This window comes from Canis aureus, chromosome 10 (genome assembly GCF_053574225.1).
Source record: "Canis aureus isolate CA01 chromosome 10, VMU_Caureus_v.1.0, whole genome shotgun sequence".
NCBI classification, from domain to species: domain Eukaryota; kingdom Metazoa; phylum Chordata; class Mammalia; order Carnivora; family Canidae; genus Canis; species Canis aureus.
This window is the reverse complement of record NC_135620.1, coordinates 75,722,663-75,741,925: the sequence shown is the minus strand read 5'-3', so window position 1 is coordinate 75,741,925 and position 19,263 is coordinate 75,722,663. Positions and strand designations below refer to the sequence as shown.

Genomic DNA, 19,263 nt, shown 5'->3' with positions numbered 1-19,263 from the left:
GGGGGGCTCAGCAGGTGAGCATCTGCCTTTAGCTCAGGGCGTGACCCCGGGGTCCTGGGATCCAGTACCGCAGGGAGCCTGCTTCTCCTCCTGCCTGTGTCTCTCATGAGTAAATAAATAAAATCATTAAAAAAAAAAAAATCAGAACATATGTCGTAAGTTGAATTGTGTCCCCCAAAAAGATAATGTTGAAATCCTAACCCCTGGCTCCTAATGCCACCTTATTTTGAAATAGTTTTTGCTGATGTAACCAAGTTAGGATGGGGTCATTCGGATGCTAATCTAATGACTGGTGTCCTTAGGACAGGGACATTTGGACACAGCACAGAAGGAAGACTACGTGAAGTCACAGACACACAGGAGACGGCCGTGTGTGAAGTGGAGGCAGAGGTTAAAGAGGTCTGGAGTCAAGCCAAAGATGCTAAGGACGGCCGGCCACCACCAGAAGCTGGAGGAGACAAGGACTGTCCCTCATAGGCTCTAGAGAGCAGGGTCCTGCCGACACCTGGATTTTTTTTTTTTAAGATTTTATTTATTCATGAGACCCAGAGAGAGAGAGAGAGGCAGGCACAGGCCGGGGACAAGCAGGCTCCCTGCGGGGAGCCCGACGCGGGACTCGATCCCGGGACCCCGGGGTCACGACCCGGGCCAAAGGCAGTCGCTCTGCCGCTGAGCCCCCCGGGAGCCCCGTGGCTAAGGGTTTTAAATCGAGTGTCCTTCTGCCCCCCGAGTTGCTGCCACGTTTCCCGCTTAGTCCAAGACGAAGGCTTGGTTCAAAGCCCCCTCGGCTCTCTCCTCCTTGGGCGCTGCGGGCTCCGGGCGAGGCGGGCGCTTCCACGCACCAGGCCGCAGGCCAGGCCGCTCCGCGACGAGCGAGGCTTCTGGCCGTAATGAAACTCGCCGTTCTCTCGCTTCTGGAGAAAACGTTCTATATGGCTTTTTAAAGCTATTTATTTATTTCGGAGAGAGAGAGCCAGAGCCGGGGGGACGGCTCCTGCCCGCGCCCCGAGGTCCGCCTGGCCCGACGCCGACACTGGCCCCTCAGCCGCCGGCCGCGCCCCCGAGGTCTTGCTTTGAAGGGCGCCGGCCCTCACCGCCTTCGGCCCCATAAACCAAGCCTCCGCACGATGCGTGCTCGCGGCACTAGTACCGCTGTGCGACCTGCCCGGAGAAACTAGGCACACGCCAGGGCGGAGGGGCGTGGGGACGAAGTCCGAGGTCACTGGGAAAGAGCACGTTTATAAGAAAAAGCAAAAAAGGAAACCAACCAACCAAACTGCAAGAAGCCGCCTCGGGGCCAAGACAGCCGCTGTGCTCGTCCACGGTCCCAGGCGCGGACGCGCGAGGGCTCGGGTCTGTCAGCAGCCGGCAGGGAATCAGCCCGCAGCAGGCTTCGGGCCACGCGCGTCCCCTTCCACGCCGGGGCGGGCGGCATCCGTCGTCTCGGAGGACGTGAACACGAGCTTACGGCAACACCTGCTCCATCGGATGTGCCTTTTCCCGGAAAGCCTTGAAGTGTGGATGGGGGCGAGGCCAGTGGACCTGGCACAAATCCCCACAAACGCGTGGGCAGGAGCCCGACGGCCACTTCTTCCGCGCCACGTCCTGGGACACGGCGAAGGCCCGGCCGCCGCAGTAATCGGGTGGTACTTCTCGGGGTACTTGCTAAGAGGGCCGAGTGCCCGGCTATTAGGGTCTCCGTTGGGCGCGCCCTGGGGGCCGACCCTTCCCCCACGGCCGGCCTCGGTGCTCCTCCAGACTGAGCAGACAGTCCACGCGTGGCGGCTGACGCCGTCGCCTGGTCGGCCCGAGGAGAGGATGCCCGGGGCGCTGGGGCACAAGGTCACGGCCCCCGGCACCGCGCTCTGGTCTTCGGGTCTGGGTCCCACCCCGTCAAGGAGGTCCCCTCCAGCACGTCACTGTTCTCCCGGGGCTCTGTCCCTCTCGCGCGTGGAGGTCACCGGGCGGCGCTCCCAGAGCAGAGAGCGGAGCACGTGCTGCCCTTGGCCGCGGTCGCGTTGCCCAGGCCTCCCGAGGGCCTGCCTCGGCCCGGGCCGGGCCCTGAGGTCACAGACACTAGGACACATTCTCCCTTTCCGCGCCCGCGACTGGCCCCGGATGTAACGCTCGGAAGGATGAGGGGTCCCCGTGCCACTTCCGTCCTTGTCCTTTATTTCCAGGGCGTCCCCGTCTGCATAAGGCAGAGCGCGCGGACCGTCTTGCTCCAGAGGCGCGAAGTGGGCTGAGCTTAAAGAGCACGAAGCTCCCGGGGAGGCGGGGGCTGCAGCCTGGGCCCGAACCAGGGGAAGCCGCGGCCGCACACTGCGCCCCCCGCCCGCCTCGCTCCGGGAGCCCTCGCGGCACGTGCAGTGGCCCCGGGAGATGCAGGACGGCCCGCGGGGTCCCCACCGTCAGGGAAGACGCAGACCGCCGTCCCGAGGGCGTGCACCGTCCTGGGGGCTGACAGGGCGAGGGGCCCGTGGGGGAGGCCGATCTCTACCGGTGCCCCCGCGCTCCGGCGGCAACGCCCCCCAGGAGCCGTCACCCCTCACCGAGCACCTGCAGCGCGCCAGGCACCTCTCGGCCTTAGTTCACCTCGCCCTTGCGAGAGCCCTTTCCGTAGGTCAGCTCCGACACGAAGGCAAGCATCCAGGCATCCCTAACCTGCCCCCTCAGTCGGTAAGTACACGCGGGTAGGGCCGTAATTTGGAGTCAGGTCTGCGACATCCCTAAAGCTCACCCCTAACCACTGGGAATCCTGACTCTCCTCTCTTCCCTCTCGAGGTCCACTGAGCTGGAAAAGAACATCGAAACGAAGCCCTGCAATTATGCTCTGGACTCGCTTCCATTGTCTCAAGGCTGATGACCGGCACGTGGAAGAGACCTGAGCGCTCCCAGAGCCTATTTTCCTGGATATCAGATGCTCCCAAGAGGTAAGAGACTTGCCTGCATGTCGCCTGTGAGCAACTTCGGGGCTCTGGAAATCCTGGAGTCCAGATGCCAGGTGAGGCCCGCAGGACGCTCAGCGTCATCCCAGTCTAACAGCAACTGAAGTGAAGTACTTGGTGCCTGAGACGTTAAGGACTCGGTGTCCTCCTCGTCAACCTGAGCTTTGGCCCGGGAATACCTGCTGGCTCCACAGCAGGCCCTGCCGATCCCGTTACAGCCACAGTGAACCCGGAACAAAGGTCGAGAACACGGGCCTGCTGAGCCGCTTCCCACCTTGGGTACCTTCTGAAACAGACCCCTTGCCTTTATGCTCAACTCCTGGTGAAGTACGTGGCGGTGGGGGGGGGGGGGTGGTGAAGGGCAGTTCACCGACGTCACGGCTCCCCGCAGCGCACAAGGGGAGACGCTACACGGTCCGGAGTGTGCTCAAGAACCCGGACACCTGGGATCGTTCCCGCTCCCGGGCACATGCACGTGCAAGACGTGTGCTAAACATCAGAGAATGCGTGTCACCCCCCAGTGGGTGCATTTTTTTCTCCCCAGAGAAACATCATACGGTGACGTCTGGCTTATGTCTCACTGGGAAGGGTTTTGAATTCCTATTGTGGTTTATGCAAGAACCTTACGAAGTCAGCCACGTGTCACCCGAACTCTCTCTGCACGCATTTTAATCTCAAAATGGCAAACAACACGTAGTCCATTTTAGCCAGAATTAAAGAAACTGAGCATTTGACGTTTGCCATTTTCCGAGGGCAGGAGTGTGTGGGAACTATTCCGAACCCCGCTTCTACCAGCAAGTTTGAGAAAAGAAACGACATTCAACACATTTCCATGTTCTTGTCACGTAAGCAGTTGTGCCGAGCTTTCCGTTTTCAGGCTGGGCTGTGTTTCATCTTTGCCTTTTTACATGTGGATCTTCCTGCTGCCACTCACGGCATTTTTTGGTAATTGTTTGGCTAGGAAAATCTCATTGCATTTAGCGCTGTTTTCTCCACCACTGTCATGCAACCTTGGAAAGCTTTACAGTGTGGGAAAATCTAACCTAAAAAAATTCAAGTGAAAGGAACAATTTTAATATTCTTGGTTTAGCAATTAAATAGGTCTTGTATTTAATTAAATACAAATCCTATTTTGCAATTTCCATTTCTCAGAGCTATAAAGTTTGTTCCCAGACCTCTTGGCTTCCACTTAGACGGTTTGGTTTCTTTGTCCATGAGAAGGTCAAACAACATGTCTCCAGGCAGCTCCATCTGGGATTTTCAGTTTAATTCATCAAACTCCCCCCACACTGGGGTTGAGACATACAGGGTGCTTGCTTTTCTTAATTACCTTGGTACTGCCTTCTCTTTCCCCGAGGTTATCTGGTCTGCGTGCTCATGTCTTCCTAAACTTTTTAATAATGTCGTCAGTTGCTCTGGCTACAGAGGCTGCCTATTGCCTACCAAACCAGATTTGCTCTCGAGACCCGACTTTCAAGGCATCATGCTTGGTTTCTCCGTCACATTGTCAGATTTTTATTTCCCATGTTTCAAGTATACTCGATACGGACTCAGGATGCTTGGAGGCCTGGCCATGCTCTACTGCCAGCTGCGTATGTGAACAGATATATAGAAGTTTATTGATCTGACGGAGACACAACAAGCAAGGGGAGCAGCAGGCTCGGTCCCAGGACCCTGGGGTCACCACCGGAGCCCGAGGCAGACGCTTAACCTGCTAAGCCGCCCGGGCGCCCCGTGTGACGGTCTTATTGTCTGTATCATGAGCTGTATCTCTTGGACCCGTGTGCTCAATAGGGTAGCCATTAGCCACATGTGGCTATTTAAATTTAAATTCATGAAAATTGTATTTCCTCGGTCATAGTAGGCATCTGCAAAGTGTTCAATAGTCACCAAGGCTGCTGGCTGCCTTCTTAGACAACGCCAATAGACAAAACAGAGAATGTCACTGCTCAAAGTCCTACCGGACGGTGCTGGTGGGAGATACGTGTATGAATGGGGTTCGTGAGCCTTTGTAGAGAGACAAAGAGAATTTATGCTCTGAAGGGGCTTCAGTTGAAATGCTATGACAGCCAGTGACTAGGACTTTAGGCAAGATGCTTAAACCTTTTTTTTTCCTAAAGATTTTATTTATTTGTTCGCGAGACAGAGACAGAGGCAGAGACACAGGCAGCGGGAGAAGCAGGCTCCCTGCAAGGAGCCCGACGTGGGACTGGATCCTGAGACCCTGGGGTCACGCCCTGAGCCGAAGGCAGACACTGCTGAGCCCCCAGACGTCCCCTTAAACCTCTTTTGGCCTCAGTGTCCCCATCTCTACAAATGAAGCTAATAATACTAACAACTGCGTCGGGCTGCTATGGGAGCTCAGCGCCCTGATGTAGAGAAAGTGATTAGGAGGCCTCTGGGGCTCAGCGGTGAAGCGGCCTGGGGCTCAGGGCTTGACCTGGGGCTTGGGATTGAGGCCCACTCAGGCTTCCTGCATGGAGCCTGCCTCTCCCTCTGCCTGGGTCTCTGCCTCTCTGTGTCGGAAGGAAGGATGGAGGGAAGGAAGGGAGGGAGGATGGATGGGGAGGAAGGGGAGGGGGGGAGGGAGGGCAGGAAGGAAGGAGGAAAGAAGGAAGGGAGGGCGGGCCGAGGCCGGTGCCCGCACGCACAGGCCCAGGCGGGTCACGGGGCAGGTACCGAGGCTCCCGCGCGCAGGGGGAAGCAGCCCGAGGGCGGGAGAGGCCGCCCCCGCCCCTCCCCCCCGCCCCCCCATCCCCCCGCGCGGAGGCGTGTGCGCGCCCGGCTGCCCCGCGAGGACCGACGCCCCGGCGCCCGGCCCCCCCCCGCGACCGCGGCCCCGAACGGCATCCGGCGATGACGGGGGCGCAGCGGGGACACCCACGTCCCCGGGTCCCCTCCGCGGGCAGGTCGGGCGGAGCAGGCGGACCGCGCCGCCGCCGGCCCCCGCCGCACTGCGCATGCTCCGCCCCGAGCCGGAAGTGCGGCCGCGTCCGCCGGGCGCCCGGGCGGAGGGACGCGCGGAGATGACGCAGGCGGCGCCGGAAGCCGCTCCCCCGTGAGGCTGCAAACCCGAGCGGCGGCCGCAGGTCCAGGTCCGTGTGCGAGGCGGGGCCGGGCCGGGCCGCGGAGGGCTGTCGGGCGCCCGCGCCGCCGCTGACCCGCCGCGCCGCCGGCCGTTGTCTGTCTCTCCCTGCAGGCGCCATGGCTGCGGAGCGGACCCGGCCGCTGCGAGGCTCCGGCGGCCCGAGCGCGCGTCGTCGCTGTGAGCCCGGCGCGAGGTCCCGGGCCCCGGGGCGCTCGCTCAGGTCAGTGCTGCGCGGCCCGCGATGTGCGCGGGGCCCGGGGCGGGCGGCGGGCGGCGGGCGGCGGGCGGGCTCCTACCCGACGAGCTGCAGGGCCGCGCGGGGGGCTGCGGGCGGCCCGAGAACGAGCAGGGCGCTCCCGTGCCTCGGGCGCACCGGGGCCGCCGCCGCCGCCGCCTCGCCAGTGCGCGGGAGACACAGGCGCCCGCGCGTCCCGGCGCCGACCCGAGGGGCTCCCGCCCGCAGCAGCCCGCGGCCACGCCCGGCGCCCCTGTGCACCCGGGCCGGGCCGGGCCGGCGGAGCCGAGGGACACGCGCGCGCGACCTTCCCTCCCGGCGCCCGCGTCCGACGAGCCGGGGGGGGGGGGGGCGGTGCTGCTTCGGGGCCGCGGCCGCGCCTGCGGGTCCCGGGGCGCTCGCTCCGCCTCCCGCCGCAGGCTCCCGCGCTCCCGGCCGAGGCGGCATGGCCTGGCCGCCGGGTGAGGTCGCGTCTGTGGGCGGCGCTGCAGGCCCTGGAGCCCCTGGGAGCGGGCGAGCTGCCCAGGGACGCGGGAGCCGGTGTGGGGCCGGACCGCGAGCCCGCAGGGCCCACGCCTCTCCCCGCGAGGGGGTCTTCCCCTCACCGCGCCCCTCGGAGCCTCGCGGAGGCGGGTCCCGGGCAGAGGGGCGGGTTTAAGGTTGAAGCTGGAAGGAAGGGGGGGGCGGCAGGAGGCCCGGGTGCGCCTCGGGGGACGTTCGGGCCCCACGGCCTCCTGCCCTCACTCGTGAGATTAAACCCCAGTAAGTTTGGGCCCCTGAGTTTTTCTTCCACGTGTTTTAAGCCGTTTTAAGGGAAGCTTTAGGGTAAGGATCGCAGGATTGAAAGGGATGTCGGTGGTCCCGTCTGCCGCAGCCGCAGGGCCACCCCCAGCTCCTGCAGGCCGCCTAGCGACGAGGCGGACCCAGGGACCGCTCGAGTTACCTTAGACGGCGGGGCCGCGTTGGGGATGGCCTCGGTGTGTCGCTGATTTTCACGACTCCCGAAGCGAGGGGTAGCCTCCACTTCACAGACGGAACTGACGTTCAGAAGCTGGTCGCGGGACGCCCGCCCGGGGCTCAGCGGGGGCTCAGCGGGGGCTCAGCGGGGGAGGCCCAGGGCGGCCCCGGGTCCCGGGATCGAGTCCCAGTCGGGCTCCCTGCGTGGAGCCTGCCTCTCCCTGTGTCTCTCTCTCTGTCGCTCATGAATAAATAAATTAAAAATCTTAGCCAAAAAGAAAAAAAAAGAAAGTTGGTCAGAGACGCCCATGATCCCACAGAAAGTGGCTGAACCAGTTAAAAGATTTGACCGACTGCGAGCACCTCCATTTACCTCACTTCTGCCCCTGCCCTCGACTTCCCCAGCACTGGGAATCTCCCACCGTTCTGGACGCAGCTCTCACACCATTGGAAAGCTCCTGTGAGACTGAAATCCCGCTTCCTGAAGTTTTCCCCTGTGGGCTGCCAGAACACCACGTTCCTAGAGGCTCGCTGAAAGGGGTCGCTTTAGACCTGTGACCCTAAGAAAGTTCCTTATAGTCATCTAGTCATAGCAATTTAGCCTTCAGAGCATTCTGTGATGGACGTGTGGGTACTTGTGTGTGTGCAGGTTGTGAGAGAGGAGGGCTCCCCTCCTCCATGCTTTTTCAATGCAAAAAGCATTGACTCTTGGGTAGATGTTTGGGTCTGTGTTTTTAATTGGCCAGTGTTAATTAATTAGCCATTGAGACATTTTGTGAATGTCCACAGAAAAGGATTGCTTTGCCTTTTGCTGTGCGTGCTTTTTTTAAAGTAAAAAATTTCCAGAAATGTTACAGATAGAGTGTCACTTGGATTCAGAAGGAGGAGGCTTGTTAGCTCATGTTGTTGATAAAACTTTTGGTGAACTGATTATTTTTTGGCTGCCGTGTAAATCCTTAAACTAATAAATGCTGCCTAGCCCAAGCCCTGAGGATTCCAGAGGATTATTTTAAAGTCCATTCGCTGTTCCAAAACCAAAACTATCAGATGATATAATTGGAAGATTTGGTTGCTTTTACTGTTTTATATCTGATGACATTCCTGCCAAATTTGATACTGGGAAGTTAATGAAAATGATTTTAACTGATCTTACATGAACAAAGTTGGAAAATGAAATCTGGCTTTTGTTGTAGACCTGGTCTAGGTGACATATATGAGAAGGAATTTATTTTCCTTTTCCACATTAAGTTGGATTTTTTTTTTTTAAATAAGTATGATAGTCTGTTGGAAATTAAGTGGTTAGAAGGAAAGGTTTTTTTTTTTAATTATGGAAATATTTAAACATATGATAATAAAGAGAATAAAAAATCCCCCATGTACTGATCATCTAGCACAAACATCTTTCAACATATAACCAACCTTGGGAAAGATGTTTTTTACTGATTTGGGGTTTTGCTTTGTTTTGTTTTGTTTTCATTAGTCCCTCTTGTTAAAGTTGGGTTGACACCTTGACCCAGTATGTAATGCTGTATATTTGTAAGGTTTTTTTGTTGTTGTTCCATTTGGTCCAGGAGCAATTTGTCATTCTCCTAAAGGAGAAGATGGTATAATCAGGTAGTCACCGTGCCTTCAGATTTTTATGCCCAGGCTGTGATTCTCCTGGTTATGGCTGTCGTTAGAGAGACAGCTTGAAGCGCGTTGGAAGAGTACTAATGGTGAGAGCACTGACCTCCTGACCTCGAGGCCCTTCGGGTGCTACTTTAATCGCTCTGTTGACTAGAGGCAAATCACTTACCTGCTCTTTTAACATCCTCCTCTGCAAAAGTGCAGATGATGCTACCTGGTTTTTTTGGAAGCATCAGGATTACTAAATTGACTTATTTGCGCAGGCTTCCTTGGCCCTTATTGCTCTCTATGGCACATGGCTAAGAGTTGTCACCAGCTCACATGTAGCTTATAAAAACTATGTAAGGCCACGTAAGGCGTTTGGTGATTCATGTTCTAACAGGCAGTGCCATAAAAGAAGTAGAAGAACCAGAATACCTGAGCCATATAACTTATTACATCTGGTTATTTTTCTTCCCCAAACCGTTTTTGCCTGAACATCTTTTGAAAAGCCAGTAGCCGGTTTTGTGATTTTGGTAACAGGTCAGGCTGTGCCTGGCATGATAACTAATGTTTCCAGTTAACTGCTCAGGAGACTTGCCTTCTGGTTGTTCCCTGCTGGTGCTTATTTTTGTGATTTTTAGTACCTAAATAGAATGTATTAAGGAAATAGTGTTATGATGGTTTTGATGGGGTGGGGTGGGGAGAAGTACATTATGTGTAATAAAGTATTTTATAATGAATGGATATTTTGTGACTCTTTTACTGTGAAGATGCATGTTAGCATGTGCTAGACTTCAAAAGGAGCAAGTCACATACACCTACATAAGTCTCACTGGCTTGTTTCAGAGGTCATGATTTATTAAAGTATGTTTTCTCAAATGTATATTCCTTTGTGTGCATGGAAGATTTTCAAATGCAGTGTATTAACTGTAAAGTTGTAATGCCAAGTTTTTTACACTAATTTTCATTTGTTAGCAGTCTTGCTTGAACAGTCTTTTTGAGCAGAACTAATACAATATTTTGATGTGCCACAGGTAAATTTTTCCATAACCTTATGGAGAGAAAGGACTTTGAGACATGGCTTGATAACATTTCTGTTACATTTCTTTCTCTGACGGACTTGCAGAAAAATGAAACTCTGGATCACCTGATTAGTCTGAGTGGGGCAGTCCAGCTCAGGCATCTCTCCAATAACCTGGAGACTCTCCTCAAGCGGGACTTCCTCAAACTCCTTCCCCTGGAGCTCAGTTTTTATTTGTTAAAATGGCTCGATCCTCAGACTTTACTCACTTGCTGCCTCGTCTCTAAACAGTGGAATAAGGTGATAAGTGCCTGTACAGAGGTGTGGCAGACTGCGTGTAAAAATTTGGGCTGGCAGATAGATGATTCTGTTCAGGACGCTTTGCACTGGAAGAAGGTTTATTTGAAGGCTATTTTGAGAATGAAGCAACTGGAGGACCATGAAGCCTTTGAGACCTCATCATTAATTGGACACAGTGCCAGAGTGTATGCACTTTACTATAAAGATGGACTTCTCTGTACAGGTAAGAGACCCTGGAGCTGTTCTGTTGGTTTGCATTTCATAGGGTATAACCTTAGAAATAGGACAAACCACTCCTTAGGCTTGAGGAGTATTAATTATATGAGATATCTATAGGGGCATTCCACCCCCTCCCCCCATCCCCCGCCCATTCCTGGGTGGTTTTACCTCTCTTTATTCTCTTTCCCTCTAGAAAACAAATCATTTTTATAAAACTTTATGAGAAGAAAGCTCCAGGCATTCTTCTAAATGTGATGTAAATCAGAAAGCTGTGACTATTTTTTTCAGTGTTTTTCCCCTCAATGTACAGTTCTTCATGTTGGTTAAAATTTTTTTCTATCAGTAGTGTTTTTTGAGAAAAACCAGTGGAAAAATTGGTGTCTAGACCTAGCAAGTAGTTAGATCATCTTGGAAAAATTACTTAACCTTTCTGTGTTTGTTTCCTTGTCTATAAAATATGGGAAGAGAAGTATTTCTCTCTTGCTGTAAATTCCTGTGGTTCTAAGTAAGAGGAATTAGTAGACTTTGGGGATAGAAACAAAGACATATCTTAACCCTAAGCAATTAAGTAGCTATATAACAAACATAATAATCGTATCTTCTAAAAAAAAAAAAAAAAACAAAAATAATCGTATCTTCTAATTATAATAGGTACATGTTTCTGCATTTAATCAGTGCACATTTTAGGCAATACATTTTGAAAGGCATTGTAAGTAATTCTTAGGCAACATCTACAATGGTTCCAGGCAGTTCTAATCAATGATCCCAATGCCTATTCACTTTCACTCTGTATAATATTTACTTGGTGTTCTTTCTTCAAGATAATTTTTTTTTTTTAATATTTATTTATGAGAGAGGGGAAGCACAAGCGAGAGGGGTTAAGGGAGGAGGAGAATCTGAAGCGGACTTTATGCTGAGTGTGGAGCCCGACACAGGGTTTGATCTCACAACCCTGAGACCACAACCTAAGCCAAAAACCAAGAGTCAGATGCTAAACCAGCCGCGCCACCAGGTCCCCCCAAGAAAATTTCTAATAAACGTTTGAGTATTACCTAAAATACATAGTTGCCTTTTTTAATAGCGTATATTATTCCTTTGTATAAATATATCATAATTATTTACCCAATTCAATATTAATGCATATTCAGATTTTTTCTGTTTTGATGAATATTTTGGTTTGCATTTTTTCTCCTAAATTATTTACTTAGAAGCCTCAAAGTAGAATCACAAATCCAGAAATATGAATGATTTTAAAGCACCTCTTACTGTCCTTTTCAGAGAGATTGAATTGGTGCTGTGGCCACAGCAAGTTTTAAATAACCTGCTTCTCCTTCAGAGCTCTGACAGACTCAATTTTAATATTTTTGAGAAGAATGATTTCTCAAGGATATATATTTTTTCTCATGTTGTCATATAGTCTCTGAAATACCACTTTGCCAATTTTATGAAATAAACATTAAATTTAAGCCATTTTGTGGTTTTGTTTGTCATCCTAAAGTTACTCTATGCTTACATTAGTCCCTGTCCTATAGGCCAGATTATTGGAACAGCATCATCATTCTTTTATAGTTTAATGTACTTTCCCAGTTGGGGCGATGGCTTTTCTGTGTCCTTTTTATCTTAGGATCAATGGCAGGTAATTTTTAAAGACTAAGATATAGTATTACCTTTGAGATTTGTGCTCATTTGCACTTAGGTAAATACTGGCAGTTGACTTATTTTCAGAACCACATTGAGCTTTTTTAAAAAAAAATTCTCATTAAACTTAGTTTTTTTTTTTTTTTTTTAAAGATTTTATTTATTTATTCATGAGACACTCACACAGAGAGAGAGGCAGAGATGTAGACAGAGGGAGAAGCAGGCTCCACTCAGGGAGCCCAATGTGGTCTATCCCGGGACCCCGGAGTCACGCCCTGGGCCGAAGGCAGGCTCTAAACCGCCGAGCCACCCAGGGATTCCCCCTAAACTTGACTTTTGAAATGCAGTACAACTTCAGTTACTTGGAATAGAAGTGAATGGGACACATACACTGAATTCTTTAACTGCGTGGAAAGTTAATATCTGCAATAACTGCGAACCCAAGTCTGCATTTTAAGGTTATTCTCTAGGTGGGTCTATATTTTGTATGTTTTATTCTGATTAAATTCATCAGGTTTGCATATTGAAAACTATGCTCTATCTACTGAAAATAATCCAAAGCATTAGTTTAATTTTCCTAGTAGCAGCATCCCTGTGACTGTAACCAATGAGAGAAGTGTTTGCTACAAAAGTATTCATGTATTTGTTTCTTGCTCTTACTGAAGAGCTTGTGTTTTCTCTGTGGTTGAATTATGAAATTCTGAATTTGGCAATAAGCTTACAGTGACATCTTTAGGCCCTTGAACAAGCAATAAAATATTACCAAAAACATTGATGCCTGATGCTAAAAATTAACATAGTATAGTGAATTAGGTAGTTATCCTTTCTTAATTCTGACATGGTAAGAGAAGAACTTGTTCTGCTCTGTGCCATTCAGTAGGTGTTTATAAAATGACTTCTGTGAAAGACAATGTGAGTGCATACACGGATAAATAGAACAGTTCTCTTCTCATAGGATGTACATTGGTATCAGGTACATTGGTATCCTGATACATTGGTATCAGGAAGGTAGCCTGATTCAGTAAAAGTCTCCATGTAGTCAACACTTGCCCAGAACACCTGCCCTTCTGGAGAGTATAGCTGCTGCTCCACTGTAGTGAATTATTGTCATGTGGGATTTAAGCTCAGAGTGGTCAGATCTTATGTTAAGAGAAGTCCCAAATCTAGATTTTTGTGCAATATTCTGATTTTTTATTTTTATTTTTTTAGTGTGCTGATTTTTAAGTATTTTTTGCATTTTTAAAATATTATGGTTGGGTCATATTCAGTCTGCAAGGTATCATTGTGACCTTGGCTTATAGTTGAGTAAGAAAATAATATCTATAAAAGAGGTGCCTCCATTAGCAAAAATTGAGCAGTGTTTATGTTTGAATCTTGGAGAATGGGTAGATTTTAGAGAGATGAGAATAAGCACTTTCCAGTAGGAAGGTCATCATTAGCAAAGGTGTGGAAAGGGCTAAGTGTGGAGCACATAGGAAAGTAAAGAAAATTCATTTTAGCTGAACTCAGGATATAAGTAGAGACCCTATTAGAAGAGAGTCTTAGAATCTTCTTCTTCTTTTTTTTTTTTTTTAAGATTTTATTTACTTATTCATGATAGATGCAGAGGGAGGCAGAGATACAGGCAGAGGGAGAAGCAGGCTCCCCATGGGGAGCCTGATGCAGGATCACACCCTGAGCCGAAGGCAGATGCTCAACCAGAGCCACCCAGGTGTCCCAAGAAATTCTTAGAATATAAGCTGAAGAATTGGCTTGAAGTGTATTATAAAAACCTTACATATTGGGAGTGTGAGTTTGGACAGTTTTCTGTAAGCAGTAAGAAAAAAACGATGATTAACTGAGCCTTAATAGAGAAAACTGTACCGTAAAACAAAACAAAACAAAAAACGATGAAAGGGCAGCAAAAGGGCTAGGATCAGGTTCCAAGTAGACCAGTGTTTCTTATTTCTGTCAAACTCAGGTCCTCTTTTTATTACATATTTTACAATGTTCTCTTACTGTGAAGTAAAATTCATAGAAATAACTTACCTGCATATACAAATATTTCAGAAAATCAATATAATACCTAAACTCTGATCAGAGGAGAAATAAAAAGATAGTAACTTAAAATACTACGCATTGAACATGTACTCAAGCACAGCGGAGCCAGAAGACAGAAGTGTAATCAGATGTTGGCACCTGTGTGTGTACTGTTGTCACAAACACATCAGACACAAATGCCAGATGATGTACCATCAGTGATGGCACCTCAAGTGGTGAAAAACTCTTAGCAGAGTCCCCAACAGAGCAAAGTACATTTTCCCTCAATCTACCTGGTACTCACACTCAGGAAATTTAGAATAAACTCCATGCTTTGTAAAATAGGCCCGAGGCTCAGACAGCTAAGCATAAGCTCTTCACTGGGGATATAGAGCAGAATCTTTAAGAGGCCGTGCAGGATATGAGCCCATTCTTTCTGTGCACTACCCCGAGCATTGCAGGATGTCTGGTGTTTCTAGCCTTGCCCAGTAGAGGCTAGTAATGCCCTCTTGTCCCCAAATTATTGTGACAATTGAAATCACCCCTACAAATTTCTAAAGTGTTCCTTCAGGAGATGATACTAATTCTATTTGAGACCCTCTGACATACACAAATCCAGAGTTTCTAAAAGTATTAAGCTGTTACAGTTTAGGTAAAAGTAAATAGATCAAGATTTAGGACAGCAAGGGCAGAGATTTTTTAAAGGAGCAGTTAAATGGAAGAGGAGCTATTGAAATGGAATTGACAGGATTTGGCAATGGATTGAGTATGTGGCAAGGAAAGGATCGATTTCAAAAATGACTGAGATTTCTAGCTATATATACACCTGAGAAGTTAGTGGTACTAGCAACAAGAATAGGAAACGAAGGAATGAATTTTATAGGGTAGAGGGAGTTCAATTTGGGATGAACTTAATGCAGTTGGATGTGAGTGGAGATTAGCACAGGTGTCTGGAAGTGTAACATCAGAACTTTGGGGAGTAGCACAGAGCTAGAGCAAAAGGTTAAGGGGTTAGTCACACCATAGCTATGGCTGGAACAGTGAAGTTTTACAAGGAGATGGAAAGGAAGAAGAATAGAGCTTAGGATGGGTACTTGAAGAGCGTACTTAGAGGGTAAGAGGTAAAGACGCAGAATGATGACGAAGACTTTCAAGAAGGACATTGAAAATTGCCTGTATCAAAGAGGGAGCGGCAAATGTTTGTTCGTTTGGTCGTCAGAGTCAGATGCCTGCGAGAGGCAGCTGAGACCTGAGATCTGATTCTACCAGTTAAATTATTTAAACTTCGCTTGATTCTATACTTTACTTCATTTAAGTTATAACTATTTTCTGCTTACCTTTTTGTTGTATACCCATCCTTGTCAATACTTATATCAAAGTATTGTTTTCATCCTCTTTCCTGAATTGAGAGGTCTTGTTTTTTCTTTCATATAGTGAAAAATAGTCTACATTTATTTAGTCCCCTTTCATCTCTGGGCTGCATCATTAATGACATGCTGCTAGCCAGCGCAGCAAACGGGAGTCCACGGGGAAAGTTGAAATAAAGCTAAACAGGAGTGGGAGACTAATGGCCCCTGGAGGCTGGCAGTGAAGAGTAGACTAGCACCACTATAGAATGGAACTGAAATCAACCTAATTGTTTTCTGATGTTTCTTTAGGGTGTAAAACTGAAATTTTTTTATTTATTTTTTTACTATTTTTAACAATATTTTCCTATGTAAACCACTTTAATTAGGATCATTTCCCTTTATTTTGTTTTTATCAAATTGTGGTAAAGTACACACAAGATTGAAGAGCCAATTGTGCCACTTCCTAGAACACCTAAATAATTACTTTTAAGTGTGTAGTTCAGATTATCTAGACATACCATCCAGTATAGTAGCCATAGGCAACATAAGGCTTTTGAACTCTTTGAGATGTGACTAGTCCAAACTGAGATGTGAAATGGGAAATACTCAATGGATTTTAAAGACTTAGAATATAAAATAATTCATTAATAATTTTTTATATTAATGACATGTTGAAATTATAATATTTTTGATATATTGAGCTAATGAGATTAGAATAATTTTTTTTACTTTTTAAAGTAAATAGTAAATTATATTTTCGATTTTCAGTTATATATGTAGTTACTTTTGTAGTTTGTATTATGTTTCTATTGGGCAGAGCTGTTTCCAAAGATTTAATTTTAAATAATCTCTAAACCTAACATAGGGCTTGAACTCACAACCCCACGATCAAGAGTCACATGCTTTACCAAGCCAGCCCAGTGCCATTCCCCAGATGATTCTGATGTCTCATATGACCATTGAGAATCACCAACCAAGTCCCGTCCCTTGTTTTATCAAGAAGAAACTGAGTCTCTAAATAGAGTGACAACAAACATACTCTTCATTTGTGTGTTCTAGTGTTGGTCCGGGTTGAAATTCATTTTCTGCCCTTTTCGTAAGTGGTAGTTATTTGTCTGAAACAGCGGCTTTTCACCAGCTCTTAAAGGTAGAATTGTGGCCGGCTTCATATAGTCATTTCATCTTTTCCCAAACTGGTCATTTGGTGCTTTCCTGCATACTGTGTCTTTGTCATAGTGACTTATTTTTTGTATTCTCTATACATCTGTATCAATTCTTATTATACTTTATTATAAAGGTAAGTTGCATGACTGATTTAATCTTTAGATTTTTAAACATGATTAAAGCTAATCCTGACTTAGCACAATCGGTATAATATTTTTGTCAGACACAGAAATAAAACCCACTTTTTTCTGCAGAATCTTTTTTTTTTTTTTTTTTTTTTTAAATTTATGATAGTCACACACAGAGAGAGAGAGAGGCAGAGACACAGGCAGAGGGAGAAGCAGGCTCCATGCACCGGGAGCCCGACGCGGGATTCGATCCCGGATCTCCAGGATCACGCCCTGGGCCAAAGGCAGGCGCTAAACCGCTGCGCCACCCATGGATCCCTTTCTGCAGAATCTTTTAAATATTTTTTTTTATTTTTATTTATTTATGATAGTCACAGAGAGAGAGAGAGAGAGAGGCAGAGACATAGGCAGAGGGAGAAGCAGGCTCCATGCACAGGGAGCCCGATGTGGGATTCGATCCCGGGTCTCCAGGATCGCACCCCGGGCCAAAGGCAGGCGCTAAACCACTGCACCACCCAGGGATCCCCCTTTCTGCAGAATCTTAAGTGGCTTTACAAGCTCATTGTTGAGTTGTTGTCAATATCTGGGAGTAATTTATCCATGGTTTTTTTAGAGGTTCCTTTACACATTTCGGAATGGCTCAAGGAATTAGCAATTAGCCTTTGAAGAAGTTAATCCAAGACCTGAGGCTTATCTTTGACTTACCTTAGTGTAGAATACATTCCAGCAGACAGTTTTACTATTCAGCATTCTTTATTTGCTCAAGGTTGGTGGGTCATGGATAGGCAGATAAATGTACATGTGCAATCAAAGGTAAATACCCATCATTTCAAGCTCAAATCAGAAAGCTCATGATACTCAAAGATTATGAAATTTTACAAGTGGAAGCACCAAGGGATGCTTTAGTCTAGTACTCTTGTATGGCCTGCAAAGGTGAGGGAAAAGGACTAAACCAGAAAGGTTGCATTCAGTCCCCGTGCTGTTAACACCATTTGGTGACCCTGAATAGGTTGTGTTACCCTCTCCATGCTTTGTTTTTCTCAGCTATGAAATGGGAATGCTATAAGAGGGGACCATGAAGTTGTCCTTGAAGAATACCATGGTTCAGGGATTGACTTTCCTTCTTTAGTGTTTGTTTTCTTACTAACCTCCCTGTTTTTCTCTTGAAGGGTCAGATGACTTGTCTGCAAAACTGTGGGATGTGAGCACAGGGCAGTGCGTCTATGGCATCCAGACCCACACTTGTGCAGCAGTGAAATTTGATGAGCAGAAGCTTGTGACAGGCTCCTTTGACAACACTGTGGCCTGCTGGGAATGGAGTTCCGGAGCCAGGACCCAGCACTTCCGGGGGCACACAGGGGCGGGTGGGTTGCCCTTTTTCAAGGGTTTCTGCATTTATTTTAATCGCATTCTTTAAAACCAGGAGCCAAGAATGTGACTCCTTTTTTGTATTCTTGTTTTTTAGCTTAACCTGCCTTTCCCTCTTTTTTCTTTTTTCTTTTTTTTTTTTAATAAAGATTTTATTTACTTATTCTTGAGAGACACACAGAGAGAGAGAGGCAGAGACACAGGCAGAGGGAGAGGCAGGCTCCATGCAGGGAGCCTGATGAGGGACTCCATCCCAGGTCCCCAGGATCACGCCCTGGGCCGAATGCGGCGCTAAACCGCTGAGCCACCTGGGCTGCCCTCCCTCTTTTTTCTTAGTCACAGCAGTTCATCCCTTTATTTAAGGTACTCCTATTTGGAATTTTTTCCTGAATTTCACTTTCCCTTGGAGCATTTCAAAACTCTTCTGTACACCCTTATGCTGGGAGGGGGCAGTTCTCCTTACCTGTTTCATTTATGCCCTGTTGAAGAGTCAGTCCATTTTGCTTTTGTCAGATTCCATACCTCCAAATTCAGCAAGTCCTTCCCTTGTAAACGCAGTCTACTTTATTTGTAGAATCAGGGCTGAAAATCCTTTGGAGTGACAGGAGTGCTCAGATTGTGTGATCTACACATATTACATTGAATTGGAGCTTGGTTGACAATTGATTAAACCAGTGCCTAGAGATAAAATAAAGGGAACAGATACTTGAATATTTTCTAATAATTTTCTGCTATGCAGAATATTTGAATATAGCCTTGTGACCTGAGCTGCTACCTCTGCTGCATTATATTTTGGTGCCTTGTACAGAAATCACATTGAGCCTCTTGTGCAGCAGGTCCCTTCTTCCTTTTCCCTATTTACTCACTGCCTCAGCCCCAGAGGGTCACAGTCTGTGATCTTAAGCATCACGTTTTATGAGCCATCTTGGATTCCCCGCTACTATAAGTTTCCCGATAACCTGTATTTTATCATAACACTCATCGTACAAATAAATGTGGTAACTACACTGGCTATATGCATGCCAGGAGGACAGGGATCCTGCCTGTCTTGTTCACCCTTAGGTCCTGAGTACCTTGTATTGTGTCTGGTGCTCAGTAATACTGTGAAGTGAACCTAGATGTTTTACTGCTGAAAACCATTTTTCCCCCATTTTGTTTGTCATCTTACACATTTTTCCTCAGTATATTTGTTACCACTTATTTGTTATAGACATTAATATT

The 19,263-nt window shown here is 48.0% G+C and overlaps 1 protein-coding gene across 2 annotated transcripts in view; it reads left to right on the top strand.

The window, feature by feature from the left end:
* The first annotated feature begins 6,024 nt into the window (after positions 1 to 6,024).
* The window catches only part of FBXW2 (F-box and WD repeat domain containing 2), a 51,876-nt gene continuing 38,637 nt past the window's right edge, over positions 6,025 to 19,263 (top strand). The window contains exons 1-4 of one of the 2 annotated variants that reach the window (XM_077913118.1): positions 6,025 to 6,043; positions 6,148 to 6,256; positions 9,871 to 10,380; positions 17,844 to 18,038. In XM_077913118.1, the coding sequence (XP_077769244.1) occupies positions 9,891 to 10,380; positions 17,844 to 18,038 (685 nt within the window). In that variant the 5' untranslated portion in view covers positions 6,025 to 6,043; positions 6,148 to 6,256; positions 9,871 to 9,890. Of the gene's footprint in view, positions 6,044 to 6,147; positions 6,257 to 9,870; positions 10,381 to 17,843; positions 18,039 to 19,263 lie in introns of those variants that run through there. The other variant, XM_077913117.1, reaches the window with a different exon arrangement.